The following is a 19,264-nucleotide window of genomic DNA, read 5'->3' on the forward strand; positions in this document are numbered from 1 at the left end:
GTGCTCCATGCAATCCTTGCCCTCTATAATACCCACCACCTGGTACCCCGACCTTCCACACCCCCACCACTTCAAACCCCACAGTCTCCCATGATTCACCTCCCCTTACAATTTACCCCAACCCCCCTCTCTCTAACTCCCCATGTCCTCCATGCTCTTTGTTATGCTCCACAAATAAGTGAAACCGTATAATTGACTCTCTCTGCTTGACTTATTTCACTCAGCATAATCTCTTCCAGTCCCATCCATGTTGCTACAAAAGTTGGGTATTCATCCTTTCTGATGGAGGCATAATACTCCATAGTGTATATGGACCACATCTTCCTCATCCATTCATCCGTTGAAGGGCATCTTGGTTCTTCCCACAGCTTGGTAACTGTGGCCATTGCTGCTATAAACATTGGGGTACAGATGGCCCTTCTTTTCACTACATCTGTATCTTTGGGGTAAATACCCAGGAGTGCAATGGCAGGGTCATAGGGAAGTTCTATTTTTAATTTCTTGAGGAATCTCCACACTGTTCTCCAAAGAGGCTGCACCAACTTGCATTCCCACCAACAGTGGAAGAGGATTCCCCTTTCTCCATATCCTCTCCAACACATGTTGTTTCCTGTCTTGTTAATTTTGGCCATTCTAACTGGTGTAAGGTGATATCTCAATGTAGTTTTAATTTGAATCTCCCTGATGGCTAGTGATGATGAACATTTTTTCATGTGTCTGATAGCCATTTGTATGTCTTGATTGGAGAAGTGTCTGTCCATATCTTCTGCCCATTTTTTGATATGATTGTCTGTTAGTATCTATATATGTTCTATCCATTGTTGAAAGTGAAATATTGAAACCTCTTACTATTACTGTGTTGTTGTCTATTTATGCATTTATATCTGTTAATATTTGCTTGATGTATTTAGGGATTCTGATGTTGGGTGTATAAATATTTATAATTGTTATATCTTGCTGGCAATCTGACCCTTTTATCATTATATAAAGTTCTTATTTGTGACATAGGTATAGTCCTGCCCTCCTGTCCTCTTTCATTAGCCATTTGCATAGAATAATTTTTCTCATCACTTAACTTTGAGACAATGTGTGTCCTTAAATCTTATGTAAGTCTCTTGCAGACAGCATAGAATGGGATTTAAAAAATCCATTTAGCCACTCTAAGTCTTTTGACTGGGGAGTTTAACCCATTTACATATAAAATAATTATTTATATGTAAGGACTTAGTCTTGCCATTTTGTTTTCTGTGTGTATTGTAGTTCTCCTCTCCTTTTTTTCCCCTTTATTTCTTACTTCATTCCTTTGTATTTTGTTGATTTTTTTGGCATTGTTATGCTTTCATAATTTTCTCTTTCTTTTGCAGAACTTTTGTCTTGGATCAAATTTGGATCTCCTTTTATTTGAGTTTATTCTCTTGGAATGATACTAGGTCTTTATCTCAGATTACTTCCCATTGCATTGATCTGCAAGTGCTCTAAATACTGGCTTTCCAATTTGGATGTGTAGACTTTTTGTCTTGCTTACTCAATTATCATTAACTCTTTCTTTTTTACTAGATACTTTTGTTCCTATCACTTAAGGCAGAAATCCCTATAATAACAACTAGTTCAGAGGTGAAGTTGTTTAGAGTATGTCTTTGATAAAAAATATTCTACAGTTGTCTTCTGCATAGGAAATGTGCAAGATTGTGCCATTGCTATATCAAGAAAAATTTTATATTTCTCTTTGGCTTCAGGAAGAGAAAATAATTTGTTCTAGGAAGAGCCCAGATTTCAGTATAAATGGTGCCCATGGAATTGTGCAGCAAAGCAGCATTAATTTTGGGATGAATCCTCTTGCATTATTCAATATTCATTCATTTCTGGTTAATCTTTATTTCTCAACCCAATAAACATTCTTTGACTACATAGTTGGGAGTGAAACTATGAATTTTCAGCAGAATCCTTTGACATTATGCCTTTTGTTTATATATATTAATTGTCCCATTTGTATATAATCTAACCCAAAGCTTTACAGAGAATTGTTCCACTAAATATTTAACTCAGAGATTTTCTATACATGTGACATTTTTATGCTGATTAGCAATGTCCCTTTGATCAGCAGGGACCTCTAAATGTAAATGCATAGAAGTTTCTAATTGGAAGAGACTAGAGTCATCATTTAGTCACATATTGATATGAAAGAGGAACCATTAAAGATTAAAGAAAGCAAGGGGAGCACACTATACTTAAACTCACTAAACTCACGTAGTTTGACATCAAGGCCATCATTCTTTCTATGAGTCATATTGTTTTTAATATATGAATGAAGTTTTTGATTCTTCTCTGGTCACATGAATTATTACCCAAGATTACTCTGTGGCTCTAGAGCTTCCTCATGGCATCTTTCACCCCTGAGTAGATTAAAGGTTTATTAACATGGGTGTTAATATGGTATAAAACACTGCCACTGGTTTGTCAATGGGAAAGGTGACCATGGGCCAAAGGTACATGAATAGGCAGGATACAAAGAATAGGATAACTACGGTAACATGGGAGGTACAGGTGGACCTTTATTACTGTGAATTCTTAGGGAGTAAAGGATGAGGACATAGTTGGTGACAAGAATAGAAAAAAATGAGGAGACACATCAGCCCACTATTGGTGGCAACAAGAAGTCCAAAAATGTGAGTGTCAGTGCAAGAGAGTTTTAGTAGAAGGAAGAGGTCACAGAGGAAGTGGTCATTGACCCTGGAGCCACAGAATGGCAAGCAGACCTTAAAAAGAATTTGAACCAGAGTGTGAGGAGATTCCCCAGCCTTTGCCATGGCTACCAGGTGGCCACACATTTGCCTGTTCTTTGCAGTCCTATAGTGTAGGGGCTTGCAGATGGCCAGGTAGCAGTCATAGGCCATCACTGTGAGCAGGATGATCTCTACTCCTCCACAGAAATGCTCTGCAAAGAGCTGAGTCATGCACCCACTGAAGGAGACAGCTTTTTTTTTTTTTTTTTTCCGTGAGCAAGTCAAGTATCATTTTGGGAGCCATGATAGAAGAGCAGCAGCTGTCTACAAAGGACAAGAAAGATAGAAAGAAATACATAGGGGAGCCCAGGGCTCTGCTGGATTTGATTGTCATGTCAAGGAGTATGTTGCCTACCCCAGTGAGAAAGTAGATGATTATAAACACAGTGCACTAGAGTTTCTGCACATCTGGGTTCTGTGTCAGGCCAAGCAGGATGAATTCTGTCACATTGTTCATTTGTTCATAAATCCACTTTGGTATTTGGATAATTGATTTGTCTATGAATAGCACAGGGATTGCAATTGTGGCAGATGAATTCTGATCAAGCAAATCATTTCTGTCAGAATTGCTTTCTTTCAGACTGAAGGCAACTCCAGGCATATAACTCAGACTTAAAGTTGTGCCTTATTACTAGTTATAATGAACACATTGTCTCTTCACCCTCTGTCTGACACATAGACATATGTATACACACATTCATGCATACACTCATTCATATCCCTAAATACAGTTTTACAAATGCACATCCCTTCCTGTAATTACACATAGTTGGATACTCTTTATATCATCACCAAAGGAAAAAAAAAGGGAAAAGAAAGAATAGAGTGCATTAATGCCTTCAAATAAAATAAATATTTTTTTCAAAAAAAGGATATATGTAATTTCTGGCTGAAGAGGAGCACATTAAGCAGATGCAATGGTACGAGAAACAGGACAAATTAATGGATTCAATTATATACAGGTCTGTAACACACTGGAAAAATACTTGAAACAAGTAAAACAAGTATATGGAACTGGTTTTTACAAAAATGACCTACTTATAACATTGTGAAAATAAGGGCAAAACTAATAAGTAGACAACTCTAAGATTTAAGAAATAGATCTAAAATAATCCTCTATTCACAAGTCATCAAAGAAGTACCATTTAAACACAGTGAAATGCATTTGACACAAAACTTGGCTAAGATCTATGATAGTTATGTTACCCAGTGCTGGTGGCTGTGTGTTGATATAAAATCTTCTGGAAACAATTCGGACTCCATGTAATAAGGTTTATAACTGGTTATGTCTAGTACTCCTTCAGCTTGGGAATCTATTCCAGATAAAAAATATGGATAAAAATTAGTCATACAGGTATATTCCATAATTTTTTGATGATAATAAATAAGTGAACATATTCCAAATATTTGCATTAATTTGAATAATTAAGTGAATTATGGTAATGAAATATCAGGAGGACACTGAAGTTATTTACAAGAGTTTATAGTGTGGAAAGATACTCCTTCCAATATAATATTGAGTCGAAATCACAAAATATAAAACAGTTTATGCATTATGATCTAAAATGTCCAAAATGACATCTATACATAGAAAAGTATCTGAGACAAAATACATTATAGAGATTAATAGTGTTTACTTGAGTTAACTTGAGTTATGAGTTAAGGGCATTTTTCATTCTTTAAAAAATTTTTTGATCCAAGTTTTCTCCAGTAGTTTACCTTTATAATCAGCAAAAAAAATTAGTAAAAGTAATATTATTTTCTTATCTCTGGTGTGGGTTCATAATCCCCTGAGTGACTGTGATTTTTTAATAGACTAAATATAGTCATTATCCATAAAATTCTGTGAAAGTAGGTACACATATTTAAATCTAACTCACCTTAGGGACCTAGTATTACCTTGAGAACCAACTACTAATAAAAAAATCAGTGTACCTACATATCTGATGCCTTTGAGAAAGAAGTAACAGATTCATTCCAGAACAGGTGTCTTCTTTAAGAACACATTTGGCATGGAGGATGCTGTCACTACCCATTCCCAGCAACTGCTCTGCAAGTTCAACCATTTTTATCTTAAGTCTATTTCTTTTGTTCACTTAGTTCCTTGAAAATTATTGAGAGACTTCCTAAATAATTGAGTTTATCATCTGGGTTTAGTTTTGGATTCTAGGGTCACACCTTCCTGTGAGTGTCATGCACAGGTATCCCAGGTCAGACACTTACTCTTTATTTAGCTTATAAAGTGTTGGACTTCATAAGAAATTGAGAGGGAAAGCCTTAGAAAGGGGGGACATCTCTCTCCAACCCACCATACTTCACATTTGCCAGTACTTTTTTTTTTTTTTTTTGGTGACAAGATGAAGTATATTATAAAGACTTTTATAAAGTATATTATGGATATAAAATATATTAAAGTATATTAATATATTTTATTATAATATATTAATAAATATAAATGATATTAAAGTATATTAATATACTTTATTATTAATATATCAATAAATATAAAGTATGTTAAAGATATAAAGTATATTATAGATATGAAGACTATAATATACTAAAAAGTATATTATAAAGACTACTTGATCTGAGATCCACACTGATATAAAGCCCTGAAAATGGTATACTCTGTTAAAGCACAAACATTAGGGATTGCAAGCAGCATACAATCAGCAGAAAATGCAAGATGCCTTGGAGTAGCAGGCAAGTTTGCTGCAGTTAGCTCTTATAAGTCCTTTTTCCTTAGTAAGCCTGTGCTCAGCCCAGAGTTATTTTCTTTGGTCCTTGGGAGTCTGGATCCAGCTATGTTGGAAACTCAGAACCAAACAGCTTCTGTGATGTGTGGCTGGTTATCTTCAAGTGGTCTTCCTGGGTCCATCTTTATTAATATTTTCATGGATGGTTTTAGGGAAGTTTTAAAATGGATATTAGTCATGAGGGAGTCTCTGACCTCTCAGCTCCCAGAGCATTAGAATTAGCATCTTCAACCAAGATGGCAGCCAGGTCAATTTATCATTTCCTTCTGGGGGCCATGGCAACTGTGACTAAGAGAGTGGGGGAGAGCCAGCTGGGATGGGTTAGCAGCCCCTCTATGATTATGTTTAGGAAATGGTCCTAGTGCCTGGGATGAAAGGCACAGAATGTTCTATTCACGGGAGTATGGGTGCATGAGCCAGTCAGAGTTTATAAAATAGCCTTAATAATACCTATCTCGGGAGAGATCACAACTAACACCAAGGAAGTAGAAACAATCATCAGAAGTTATTATCAACAGTTATATGCCAATAAGCTTAGCAACCTAGATGAAATGGATGCATTCCTGGAAAAATATAAACTACCAAAATTGAACCAGGAAGAAATCAACAACCTGAATAGACCAATATCTAATAACGAGATTGAAGCAGTGATCAAAAACTTCCCCAAAACCAAGAGCCCAGGACCTGATGGATTCCCTTGGGAATTCTACCAAACCTTCAAAGAAGAAATAACACCTATTCTCCTGAAGCTGTTTCAAAATAATTGAAGCAGAAGGAAAACCTCCAGACTCTTTCTATGAAGCCAGCATTACCCAGATCCCCAAATCAGGCAAAGACCCTACCAAAAAAGATAATTTTAGACCAATACCACTGATGAATATGGATGCCAAGATTCTCCACAAGATCCTAGCCAACAGGATCCCATAGCACATTAAAAAGATTATCCACCATGACCAGGTGGGATTCATCCCTTGGCTACAAGGATGGTTCAACATTTGTAAATCAATCAATGTAATACAACAAATTAATATGAGAAGAGAGAAGAACCACATGGTCCTCTCAATTGATGCAGAAAAAGCATTTGAAAAAATCCAGCATCCATTCCTGATTAAAACGCTTCAAAGTATAGGGAGAGAGGGAACATTCTTGGTCTTCATCAAATCTATCTATTAAAGACCCACAGCAAATATCATCCTCAATGGGAAAAAGTTCGCAACCTTCCCACTGATATCAGGAACAAGACAAGGATGCCCACTCTCACCACTCTTGTTCAACATAGTATTAGAAGTCCTAGAAACAGCAATCAGACAACAAAAAGAAATAAAAGGTATCCAATTTGGCAATGAAGAAGTCAAACTCTCTCTATTCGCAGATGACATGATTCTTTATATGGAAAACCCCAAAGTCTCCACCCCCAAACTACTAGAACTCATACAGCAATTCAGCAACGTGGCAGGATAAAAAGTCAATGTACAGAAATCAGTGGCTTTCTTATACACTAACAATGAAAATACAGACAGGGAAATTAGAGAATCGATTCCATTTCCTATAGCACCAAGAACCATAAGATACCTGGGAATAAACCTAACCAAAGAGGTAAAGGATCTGTACTCAAGGAACTACAGAACACTCATGAAAGAAATTGAAGAAGACACAAAAAGATGGAAGACCATTCCCTGCTCTTGGATCGGAAGAATAAACATTGTTAAAATGTCTATACTGCCTAGAGCAATCTATACTTTTAATGCCATTCCGATCAAAATTCCACAAGTATTCTTCAAAGAGCTGAAGCAAATAATCCAAAAATTTGTATGGAATCAGAAGAGACTCCGAATCACTAAGGAAAAGTTGAAAAACAAAAATAAAACGGGGGCATCACGTTACCTGATTTCAAGCTTTATTACAAAGCTGTGATTACCAAGACAGCATGATACTGGCATAAAAACAGACACATAGACCAGTGGAACAGAATAGGGAGCCCAGATATGGACCTTCAACTCTATGCTCAATTAATCTTCGACAAAACAGGAAAAAATATACAGTAGAAAAAAGACAGTCTCTTCAATAGATGGTGCTGGGAAAACTGGACAGCTATATGTAGAAGAATGAAACTGGACCATTCTTTTACACCGTACACAAAGATAAACTCAAAATGGATAAAAGACCTCAACGTGAGACAGGAATCCATCAGAATCCTAGAGGAGAACATAGGCAATAATCTCTTCCATATCAGCCACAGCAACATCTTTCAAGATATGTCTCCAAAGGCATAGGAAAGAAAAGCGAAAATAAACTTTTGGGACTTCATCAAAATCAAAAGCTTCTGCACAGCAAAGGAAACAATCAAAAAAACAAAGAGGCAACCCACGGAATGGGAGAAGATATTTGCAAATGACAGTACAGACAAAAGGTTGATATCCAGGATCTATAAAGAACTCCTCAAACTCAACACACACAAAACAGGCAAACATATCAAAAAATGGGAAGAAGATATGAACAGACACTTCTCCAATCAAGACATACAAATGGCTATCAGACACTTGAAAAAATGTTCATCATCATTAGCCCTCAGGGAGATTCAAATTAAAACTACATTGAGATATCACCTTACATCAGTTAGAATGGCCAAAATTAACAAAACAGGAAACAACATGTGTTGGAGAGGATGTGGAGAAAGGGGAACCCTCTTCCACTGTTGGTGGGAATGCAAGTTGGTGCAGCCTCTTTGGAGAACAGTGTGGAGATTCCTCAAGAAAATAAAAATAGAACTTCCCTATGACCCTGCCATTGCACTCCTGGTAATTACCCCAAAGATACAGATGTCGTGAAAAGAAGGGCCATCTGTACCCTAATGTTTATAGCAGCAATGGCCACGGTTGCCAAACTATGGAAAGAACCAAGATGCCCTTCAACAGACAAATGGATAAGGAAGATGTGGTCCATATACACTATGGAGTATTATGCCTCCATCAGAAAGGATGAATACCCAACTTTTGTAGCAACATGGATGGGACTGGAAGAGATTATGCTGAGTGAAATAAGTGAAGCAGAGAGAGTCAATTATCATATGGTTTCACTTATTTGTGGAGCATAACAAATATCATGGAGGACAAGGGGTGTTGGAGAGGAGAAGGGAGTTGGGGTAAATTGGAAGGGGAGGTGAATCACGAGAGACATGGACTCTGAAAAACAATTTGAGGGGTTTGAAGTGGCGGGGGTGTGGGAGGTTGGGGTACTAGGTGGTGGGTATTATAGAGGGCACGGATTGCATGGAGCACTGGGTGTGGTGAAAAAATAATGAATTCTGTTTTTCTGAAAATAAATAAATCAAAAAAATAAAAAAAAATAAAAATAAAAAATAAAAGTGAAGAGCATACATCAGAAAAACAACCCCTCAAATTTAAAGTAAAAAAAAAAAAATAATACCTATCTAACAGAACTCCCGGGGTGGGGGGGAGAGTTGAACAAGATGATACAGGATAACCTCTAAGGCAGTGAAAATGCTATTCTAATGCTAATGCCCCAATGGTTTACACCTGTAGGCTCGATAAGGTGCTCTTAATAATAGACATCTGAATCATGCTGAGAAAAATTTTGCTGGCACTTCTATTTGCTAACTGTGTGACACTGGTCAAGTTCCTTATCCTTTTTATATCTGAGTTCCCACATTTGTAAAAAGGGGCTGATAAAGATACCTATCAGAGGACTGTAGTAGCATTCTACAAGATAAAGAGCAAAGACTGTTTTTTTTTCCTGTGCAGGTATCAAAACTCATGGTGTGACCAGTTTGGGTTCCTGGCAAGAATTGTTTCAACTACACACTCACACACACACACAATCTTATTTTCATGAGTCTTTTGGTTGCTAGAATCTGTGCACATACAGAAAGTAGAGAAGATATATTTAAAGTATCAAATACTGATTCATATAATTCTATATCTTTCTAAAATCTAATTTTAGAAATTATAATTCTAAAATCTTTTAATGAACATTTGATTTGTCATGACTAAAGAATTCTGACAATGAAGTTGGGAGTCCCTGAAAAAGTTGTAGGAATAAAGGAAAACGGACACAATGAGGACTGACAAGTAATAAATTAATGTCACTCTGCTAAGTATGGTATTTTATATAATTCTTATATAATCCCAAGAGGATGGTACTGCTAATTCTGTTTTATGTGTAAAGAGGTCGATGTTCACCATGAGCATCGTTGGTCAAGATCCGAGAAGCTAATCTTTGGTAGAGCTTGGATTTAAATACAAATGGATCTAATTCTAAACCTGAGTTCTAACAATTATGCTGTGGTACCAGGTAGACACTTGTTCTGTGATGTGTCTCATGCACTGGGAATGATTGGCATGGGGGAGCTGATACAGACCCTGGGGGATTATGTAGAGTCTCTGGTTCTCCCAGCAGTGGCAGGCAGGACACATTCCTCAGACAGATCCCAGGTGCCTCAGTGACCATGAGGAGAGCCACAGAGAAAGGACATTTTTTATCTTCCTTTCCTACCTTTGGCTCCAATCTGAGAGATCTGCCTAAACATTATCTTGGAAATTATCTCTCTGAAAATTTCCTGATGCCTGCAGAGTGGAAGGAAGACCAAGTAGATGTTCTGACTGAGGAGCAGGGACATCCTCTACATGAATGGGGTGTGGTAGGTTCCCAGAGAAGTAATACATCAAAGCGATGAGCCTGGGTGTGAAACCTAGTTCTTCGATTTACAAGATTCTATGTATTTCATTTCACTTGCTAGAGTCTGAAAAAGAGCCCTATATAAATTGACATTATTGGGAAGAATATTGGTAAAATGAGTGTGTTATATATAGACCATGCTTTTTCAGAAGTATTTTCAGAAATACTTTTCTGAAATGAATTGAGAGAAATTTTTGCATTTTCTACTATTGTGATACTGTTGGCTAGTATTTGTTGAATCCTGGCTAACTTTGGGAGCTTGGCTATGTTATTTACATTCCACATGCATCAGTTTCCTTTTATGCAAAATAGAGACAACATTATTTCATAGAGTTGTTACAAGAATGAAATTAGTCACTGAGTGGAACATTAGCATGTGGATGAATTTTTGGGGGTGGGAGAAACTTGATATGTTGAAATGCCAGGGGATAGAGCTAAGAAGGAAGTGTGGGGCAAGGGGAGAGAGAGAGATTGATTAGAGATGTATGGAGAGCGGTCAGTGGAGGCACATTAGGTGTGGCAGACAGTGTTACCCACAGAGTGGCAATTTCCCAGCTTCTTTCTTTCTAAGGAAACTCCATTTCTTCCAGTATTGGGGAAAGTGTGGTCCATCCCCAAGCCATAGTTGTGACCCTGGATTAGTCTAAAACAATTATGGTAATGCCCTCCTCTTTCAGTGATCAATTTAAGGGCAGGCATGTGACAACATTTTGACCAATGGGAGACAAGAAAAACTTTGAGATTTCTTTTGGGTGATGCTTCTCTGTTCCTAAAAAGAGAATCAGGAGAACAATTTCTCTTTCTTAGTAATGCCTTCCATAAGGGATGCCAGAATGGCTACCAGGAGATGCATCAGTGGACTTTTGTACTGGGAAATTGCCTCAAACATGCAAAGAGTGTACAGTTTACAAAGTGATTGCTAGGTTGTTATTGGAATTTATTCAAACTGCTTTTATTTTTACTGAAGGATATAGCATTATTTTGAGATGTGAAATACCCATAAGTCCCAGGATATATCAGATAATCATTCTAGTAGGGAGGAAAATGAACAGAAAATTTATTTTCTTAATTAGAAATATAAGCACATGATTTGTGAAAGAGGGAACCCATTGCACACATGAACAAGTGACTGCCTTGCCTTTGAGCCCTACATTAGATCCTCCTGTGGAGTGACTTACCCTCTAGCTGAATGGGTCCCTCCCTATGATCAATTTATGGTCGGTGCCTATTTGGTGTATAGATGGTGTCTTCAGTGTGGCGATCCATCTCTCAGTCTGAAAAGTGGCTGAGTGGAAGCTGATTATTGAAAAGGAAACTATAAATCCACTCAGTGTGTTAAGAATGGTGTTCTTTAGGTACCAGAAGATCCGGGTTATAACTATAGTGATATAGTATGACTTTTCTTAGGTTTTGGCAATAGTCAATGGACTGGCAATGAAGCCTGATACAGGGGACGTGGATAACTGGAGGATGTGGGAAACCCCGGGTTATATCAAATGAGGGGTCTGAATGAAAATTAAATTGATAGCAAGAAGTAATTGTTGTTATAAAGGGAGCATCCAATCAATAATAGTGTAACTGTTATTTGGTTTAATATTATCATTTATAATTGGTAGGATTAATTTGATTTCAACAAAATCTATAATACTTAAATTGATGATCAAATATATTAGGAAGTGGAATTGACATCTTCCATGATGTTCATTCAATGAAATCTGATTGGTTAGAGGAGAAACTAGGATTAGTTAATTGTTACAGTAAATCTACCAATTAATACTTTTCATACAATCTTAATTTCTCTATTCAAGGGAGATTACATTGTTCTCCAACTTGTGCTTGTTTGTGATTAAGTTTGTGGTGGAATATTTGGTTAGCTGAAATGCTTCTTTAAACAATACCAATTCTTTATTTGATGATACAAGATATTCACACTTTGCACTTGGTCTGTTATTTTACCTGTTCTATACATCATGCAAAACTTGCAGGAGAAGGAATGATTATGAGTGATTTAGTCTTGACCAAGAGTCAGAGAGTGGAGTGTGTAGGAAAGGGTTATTTTACTACTCAATAGGAAAGTCTTAACTCTGGTCATGCAGGGTTGTGACCATTGCATAAGACAGGACCAGGGGAATTTTTGATGTATTTTTAAAGTCCCAAACTCCCCTGATGTTATTTTTTTTACTGTTGGCTTTTACTTAGCATAACTGACTTGACCAGAGGGACATGAATACCTCATGGCAAACTTCTTCCCTGAGCTTTCACGAAGCCCAGAATTATCTCATGCTGATCTTGGTGGTTCAACTAGAGATGAGGCCTGTTTGTCTGTGTGAACAGACAAACTAGGGCTATTGTTTGGACATCTCTTCAACCTTCAGTGCTTGCCTGTACTCTGTTTCTCAGTTCTCAGTATCATTGGTCTTCAAAAAATTGTATTATATGATTATGCTTTGTGATTTCTTGTGAGTCCCTTCAAATATGCCAACTTGTGCAATCTTTGCAGTGATATCTCCACGAAAAATGATTTTGGGATTAGTTTGGGTAAAATGAGACAAACAAAGATACAATTCCACAATTTTACTTCTTCACCATTGCACAATAATATTCCTTTGTGTTGCCTGACACAGATCACCATTACTTGTTTAAATTTATGTATAGTGAGGGAAGCTAATATTGATGCCCAACACACAATATCTTTGGAATTAAATTTGAAAATCAAATTTGAAAATTAAATTTGAAAAAGTATTCCTAAGATATTTTAGGGTGGATCATAACCTCATTTCAACTGCAAATGTAGCCCCATTCCCAAATGTCAAGATCAGTCCTTTGATTCCCTTGTTACCAGAGATGAGGATATCTGCCTGGGTGTGTGCCCAAAGATGTATTAGCATAGCTCCTGTTATAGTCAGTCCTGTGGAAACATGGGAAAATTGTATAGTTGAGCTTGAAAATGAAGGGGTTAAATCAGAGGGGGAGACAAACCATGAGAGATTATGCACTCACGGAAACAAAGTGAAGGTTTCAGATGGGAGGGAGGTGGGAGAATCGGTTAGGCCAGTGATGGGTATTATGGAGAGCATTATGGAGTACTGCTGTTATATGCAAACAATGGATCATGGGACACTATATCAAAAACTAATGAAATACTTTATGGTGACTAACAAAACAGAATAATAATAAAATTTTTAAAAAAGTGAACAATAAGGAAATGGTCCAATTTCATTTTTCTGCATGTGGCTGTCCAATTTTCCCAGCACCATTTATTGAAGAGGCTGTCTTTTTTCCATTGGACATTCTTTCCTGCTTTGTCGAAGATTAGTTGACTGTAGAGTTGAGGGTCTATTTCTGGGCTCTCTATTCTGTTCCATTGATCTATGTGTCTGTTTTTGTGCCAGTACCATGCTGTCTTGATGATGACAGCTTTGTAATAGAGCTTGAAGTCCGGAATTGTGATGCCACCAACGTTGGCTTTCTTTTTCAATATCCCTTTGGCTATTTGAGGTCTTTTCTGGTTCCATATAATTTTTAGAATTATTTGTTCCATTTCTTTGAAAAAGATGGATGGTACTTTGATAGGAATTGCATTAAATGTGTAGATTGCTTTAGGTAGCATACAAGATTGGGAGAGAGACAAACCATAAGTGACTCTTAATCTCACAAAACAAACTGAGGGTTGCTGGGGGGAGGGGGTTTGGGAGAAGGGGGTGGGATTATGGACATTGGGGAGGGTATGTGCTTTGGTGAGTGCTGTGAAGTGTGTAAACCTGGTGATTCACAGACCTGTACCCCTGGGGATAAAAATATATGTTTATAAAAAATAAAAAAATTATAAAAAAAAAAAGTGAACAATAAGCCACCTAGAAAGAAAAGAAAAAAGAATTTAATATTGAAGTGTAACTGATGTAAAATGTTATCAAGGTTGACCTGTACCATGAAGGGATCTGACAGTTCTCACCAAGGTCAGTGTAGTCACCCATCTGTCACCATACAACAGTATTACAGTATTATTGATTATATTCCTTATGCTATACTTTTTAACTCTTTGATGTATTTATTTTATAGTGAAGTGTGTACATTTTAATCTCCTTTACCTATTTCACTCTTCTCCCCACAACCACCTCTGGCATCCACCACTGGTAACCAGCACTTTGTTCTCTTACTTGAGTTTGTTTGCTTGTTTTGGGACAACATATATATGAGAAGGGATAGGGTCAGAGGGAGAAGCAGACTCCCCACCAAGCAGGCAGCCTGATGTGGGACTCGATCTAGGGATTCCAGGATCATGACCTGAGCCGAAGGCAGTCGGTAAACCAACTGAGACACCCAGGCACGCGGGACAACATATATTTTTAAAAGGCCTTCATGTACAGTTGGATATAATCTGATCTAAAGTCCTGAGAACATGAGAAATGTCAACATCACATGATATTCAATCCCTGGTTGTGAAATCAGTCTCTGAAGACAAGTTTCTGAGCTCTTCTTCAGGAAACCCAAGCTCTATGTAGAGATAGGTCTGTTGGTTTCTGGCACTGCAGTGGGTCTCCCTTTTCCTCCCTTGAGAGCAGCCGAAGGGGAATTCATCATTAGTGAGAGCTTTTGAAATAAGTTCTGCTCAGACATGTCATGGTTGTTCCAGCCAGCTCCTTGATTGGTTATTGCAGTGATGTTTAAGAGCATTTGTGTCGCAGACTAGGGAGTTGGTGGGGGGCTGGCTTTTAGTGTCCAGAGATCTGTTCACAGTTCCCATTAGATTCCTTGATGAGAAAACTCACTGCTATGCAGTTGCTACTCATATACAGATGCCTTTTATGACATTTGAAGTACAGTGAGGCTGGCCTAGATGTTTGGTCTTCCTGTGATCATGGTTAGTGAATGATGGCTGGTAGTGGTGTTCTGGGGCTCCTCTTATCAGCAACCATTGACCCTGGCTTACTTTCTGTGCTGGTGACATCTCTGAAAGCTATAACCAAATCTGAGCAATATCACTAGTTTTTAGCTGATTCATTTTTTTCAATCTAAATTGTTTAATTTTTACAGCCTGAGAGTATGGAATGCTATTTCCATTTTACAGGTTGAAAAAATCAGTAGAGAGATGAAGCACAACGGTTACATTGACAAGGGTAATTAATGCAGGAGACAAGATGAGTAATCAAATCTGGTTGATCCAAAGCTTTTAATCTCTGACTTCAAAGCATCTATTTCTGAATTATCTTTGAATTTCCTTATATAAATATTATGAATTATTTTCTGTAATCTAGATGTGTGGTCTTTGTTGTTCAGTTTTGTGACACAGACTTATGTCTAAAATTTATTTATTTATTTATTTATTTAATTATATTAGTCACTACAAAATACATCACTAGCTTTTCATGTATTGTTCCAAGATTGGTTGTTTACATATAACACTCAGTGCCCCATGCAATACATGTTCTCCCAAATACCCACCACCAGACACCATCCCCCCATTCTCCACCCCTCTAAAACCCTCAGTTTGTTTCTTGGAGTGTATAGTCTGTCATGGTTGGTCTTCCCCTCTGCTTCTACCCTTCACTTTTCCTTTCCTTACCTAATATCCTCCATGTTATTCCTTACCCTCCACAAGTAAGTGAAACCATATGATAATTGACTCTCTCTGCTTCACTTATTTCACTCAGCATAATCTCTTCCAGTTCCAACCATGTTGATGAAAAAGTTGGGTATTCGTCCTTTCTGATGGCTTAGTAATATTCCATTTAAAACACAACTTTGACATACAGTTGTTTTCTGCCTTAAATCTACAAATTTGATCAGTTATATTTCTTTTGCATCAGTCAATTCTGCCTCTTATTCTTCTGCAGACAATTGTATACTGCAGGGAATGGTGGTGATGGAAGTTTTAAAATGTACCTTTGTGTGTAAGTGTTCTCTTATTGGGACTGCGAGAAGTAAAGAATGCTTTACTGTATTTACTGTAGTGCAGGCATATTTATTAACCTCTCAAATTCAGGAAGATAAGAAAAAGTATATTAGTTTTTTTTTTCAAAGATTTTATTTATTTATTTGATAGAGAGAGATCACAAGTAGACGGAGAGGCAGGCAGAGAGAGAGAGGGAAGCAGGCTCCCTTCTGAGCAGAGAGCCCGATGCGGGACTCGATCCCAGGACCCTGAGATCATGACCTGCGCCGAAGGCAGCGGCTTACCCACTGAGCCACCCAGGTGCCCAGAAAAAGTATATTTGGATGGAAGTACTTCTTCAAGACTCACTGGTTTTCTATACAATATTGCATATATAGAACTTTTCCTCTTATAAAATAAAACTTCATTCTAGCTGTAGTGCCGGATGTAGAGAGTATTAAAAATATTGCGGCAGAACCATTTCATAACAACAATCAGGGAAACATTATGACTTTTGTGGCCCCTTCCTACTTTGACCTCATGAGTCCTTCTCCATAAAAATTATTAAAGATCATATTTTATGAATGCATTGGTATAATCCAACTTGGATTTGGATTATACTCAATTTTTTTCTTCTTTATTTAAAAGACATTAAGCATTTCAAGGAATCCTAGAATTATGTGGGCTCTATGCACTGTGCCTACTATTCCTGGGTGGATATGTTGACTTTGCCCATAAAATATATGATCCTGAAGAAAAGTGATCCAAATAGGACAATTGACTGTCCCACATTTAATCAAGTAAGAAGGGGAATAAATCTCTCTAAAATATCACTAGATATTTTAATGTAAATACTCTAATCCCAAGATTCATTATCACCAATTTTTGTTATTTGCCTCCAGAGTTTCTTCATGACATTTTTCACTTCTGCATTTCTGAGGGTATAGATCAATGGGTTCAACATGGGAGTGACTAGGGTACAAAACACAGTCACAGCTTTGTCAGCAGGGAAGGAGGTCATGGGTCTCAGATACAGGAATGAACAAGGTACAAAGAATAAGATGACAACAGTGACATGAGAAGCACAGGTAGACAGGGCTTTGCGACGCCCTTCAGAGCTTTTAGTCCTCAGGGAGCGCAGGATGACAATATAAGAAGCAACCAGCATAGAAAAAATGAGCAGACATAGTGACCCGCTATTGGCAGCAATCAGGGGCCCCAAAGTGTGAGTGTCTGTACAGGCTAGTTCCAGGAGAGGTATTAAATCACACATAAAATGATCAATAACATTGGGGCCACAGAATGGTAACTGGACCATGAACAGAACCTGTATCCCTCCATGAATAAAACCTAAAATCACAGCCATTCCCACCAAGAAAGCACAGACAAATTGGCTCATGATGGTCATGTAATGCAAGGGCTTACAGATGGCTACATAGCGGTCATAGGCCATGGCAATTAATAAGATGATCTCAGCTCCCGCAAAGAAATGTTCAGCAAAGAGCTGAGTCATGCAGCCATTGAAGGATATGGTGTTCATGTCAGAGAGCAAGTCAAAGATCATTTTGGGTGCTATGGATGAAGAGTAGAAACCATCTATAATGGATAAATAGGACAGAAAAAAGTACATGGGAGATCCCAGGGCTGGGCTGATGAAGATGGTGATGGAGATGAGAAGATTACCTGCCAGTGTGATCAAGTAGGTGATTAAAAGCACAGCAAATAGCAATTTCCTTAGTTGTGGATTCTGGGACAGGCCCAGCAGAATGAATTCTGTCACATTGCTCTTCCTTTCCATGAAGTCAGCTTTAGTTATGAGCCTCTGGTTCATCTGGAAAGTTCACAATTTCTGAGTAGTATTTTGAATTCAACACTGAAATCTTCCATCACCTCTTTAGTCCTGGCCTCTGGGGTTGCTGAAACCACACTTTCCACTCACCTCAACCACTTTGGAGACTGTTATAAAAGAGAGTAGATAGAGATAGATAGAGGTTAAGTTTCTCTTACTCATATAAATTTTATAATGACAATATGTTTCAAACACCAGAATAAAAGGAAAGTGTTATTATGATGGTTGACTCCTGATTGACTTCAAAGCTCTGGCTCTAAAATCTTATGGATGGCTCTTTTCCCTCTGCTTTTGGTACAGATTTCATCAATAGCAATTATTCTGAGGTTATAGTCGCCTATTGACATGAATATTTATGGGCATATGAACACAATATTCTTTAAAATGTGAAATGTACAGCAGATAGGATAGTGCTATCCTTCCTATATCTACACCAGCAGTGCTTTTTGAGCTAGGATTCCTTTCTGTCAAATGAATGTACATGCACACTGAGAAACAGACCTGCAGATGGTATGTTTCCCCTTCAGGATGCTAAGGGCCCATCTTTGTAATAGCTCTTTGAGCTGAATATGCTCCACTGCCCTGGATATCGTATCTGACTCTACAAGGCTCATACACATTCACTCTTCTCACATCTTTGGATGCAGAAGTGGAAGCGGTCCAAAGTCCACTGAAAACTCCTCAGTAGTTCTTAAGTTAATTTTCTGTGCACTGATCTTTCATCACATAGAATAATGGTCTGGTGCAGAAAAAGTGGTTTTATTAAAGCACGAGCACATGACCTGTGGGCAGAAAAAACTGCTACACCAGGGTTGTGAGGGATGGCTGCGTGCATACTTGGGGCTTGGGGGAGGTAAGGAAAAAGGAGGTTTCAAAAAGATTTTTCCCTTATTAAAGACTCAGAGGATCCTGGAGGCTTTGCCTTTGTCAGGTTAAGGTTGTTTTTCTCTCCAGAAAGGCATTAACATTAAGACATTTGGGAGCTTCCTGTCACCCATATCCCATCTCCGAAATAGATTAATAAGTATTATTAATAATAATTAGTAATTATTAATAATAATCATTAAAAATCCTAGTCACATTTTACAAATGGAATGAAATGAATCATGAAGTTTCCCTGAATTTCCTATTTTTGGGGAAAAATGTTATCTAACATAATAGAAGTTTTTCTTTTGATACTGTTTAATCATGTGAGATGAACTTAAAAGTTTCATTGCTGATTGTGTTGAAAAATTGAATATATACAAGAATATATTCTTTTTTTGAACGATCTGTATAGGGATTTTCAATAGTGAGTACATGTTACACA

General features: G+C 37.6%; 1 protein-coding gene and 1 pseudogene across 1 annotated transcript; both read right to left on the bottom strand.

Moving 5' to 3' along the window:
- Positions 1 to 2,364: 2,364 nt before the first annotated feature.
- Positions 2,365 to 3,384, bottom strand: LOC131840298 (olfactory receptor 4C5-like; annotated as a pseudogene).
- Positions 3,385 to 16,962: 13,578 nt separating this feature from the next.
- On the bottom strand, positions 16,963 to 17,904 carry LOC131840356 (olfactory receptor 4C45-like). Its single transcript, XM_059188229.1, has one exon. It carries the CDS (start codon positions 17,902 to 17,904, stop codon positions 16,963 to 16,965), a length of 942 nt encoding a protein of 313 aa, XP_059044212.1.
- Positions 17,905 to 19,264: the final 1,360 nt, after the last annotated feature.

Source organism: Mustela lutreola, chromosome 1, assembly GCF_030435805.1.
Source record: "Mustela lutreola isolate mMusLut2 chromosome 1, mMusLut2.pri, whole genome shotgun sequence".
Taxonomy (NCBI): Eukaryota; Metazoa; Chordata; class Mammalia; order Carnivora; family Mustelidae; genus Mustela; species Mustela lutreola.

Bases quoted from the DNA above. Each gene is read 5' to 3' on its own strand.
- LOC131840356 (XM_059188229.1), bottom strand. From the start codon at position 17,904: ATGGAAAGGAAGAGCAATGTGACAGAATTCATTCTGCTGGGCCTGTCC.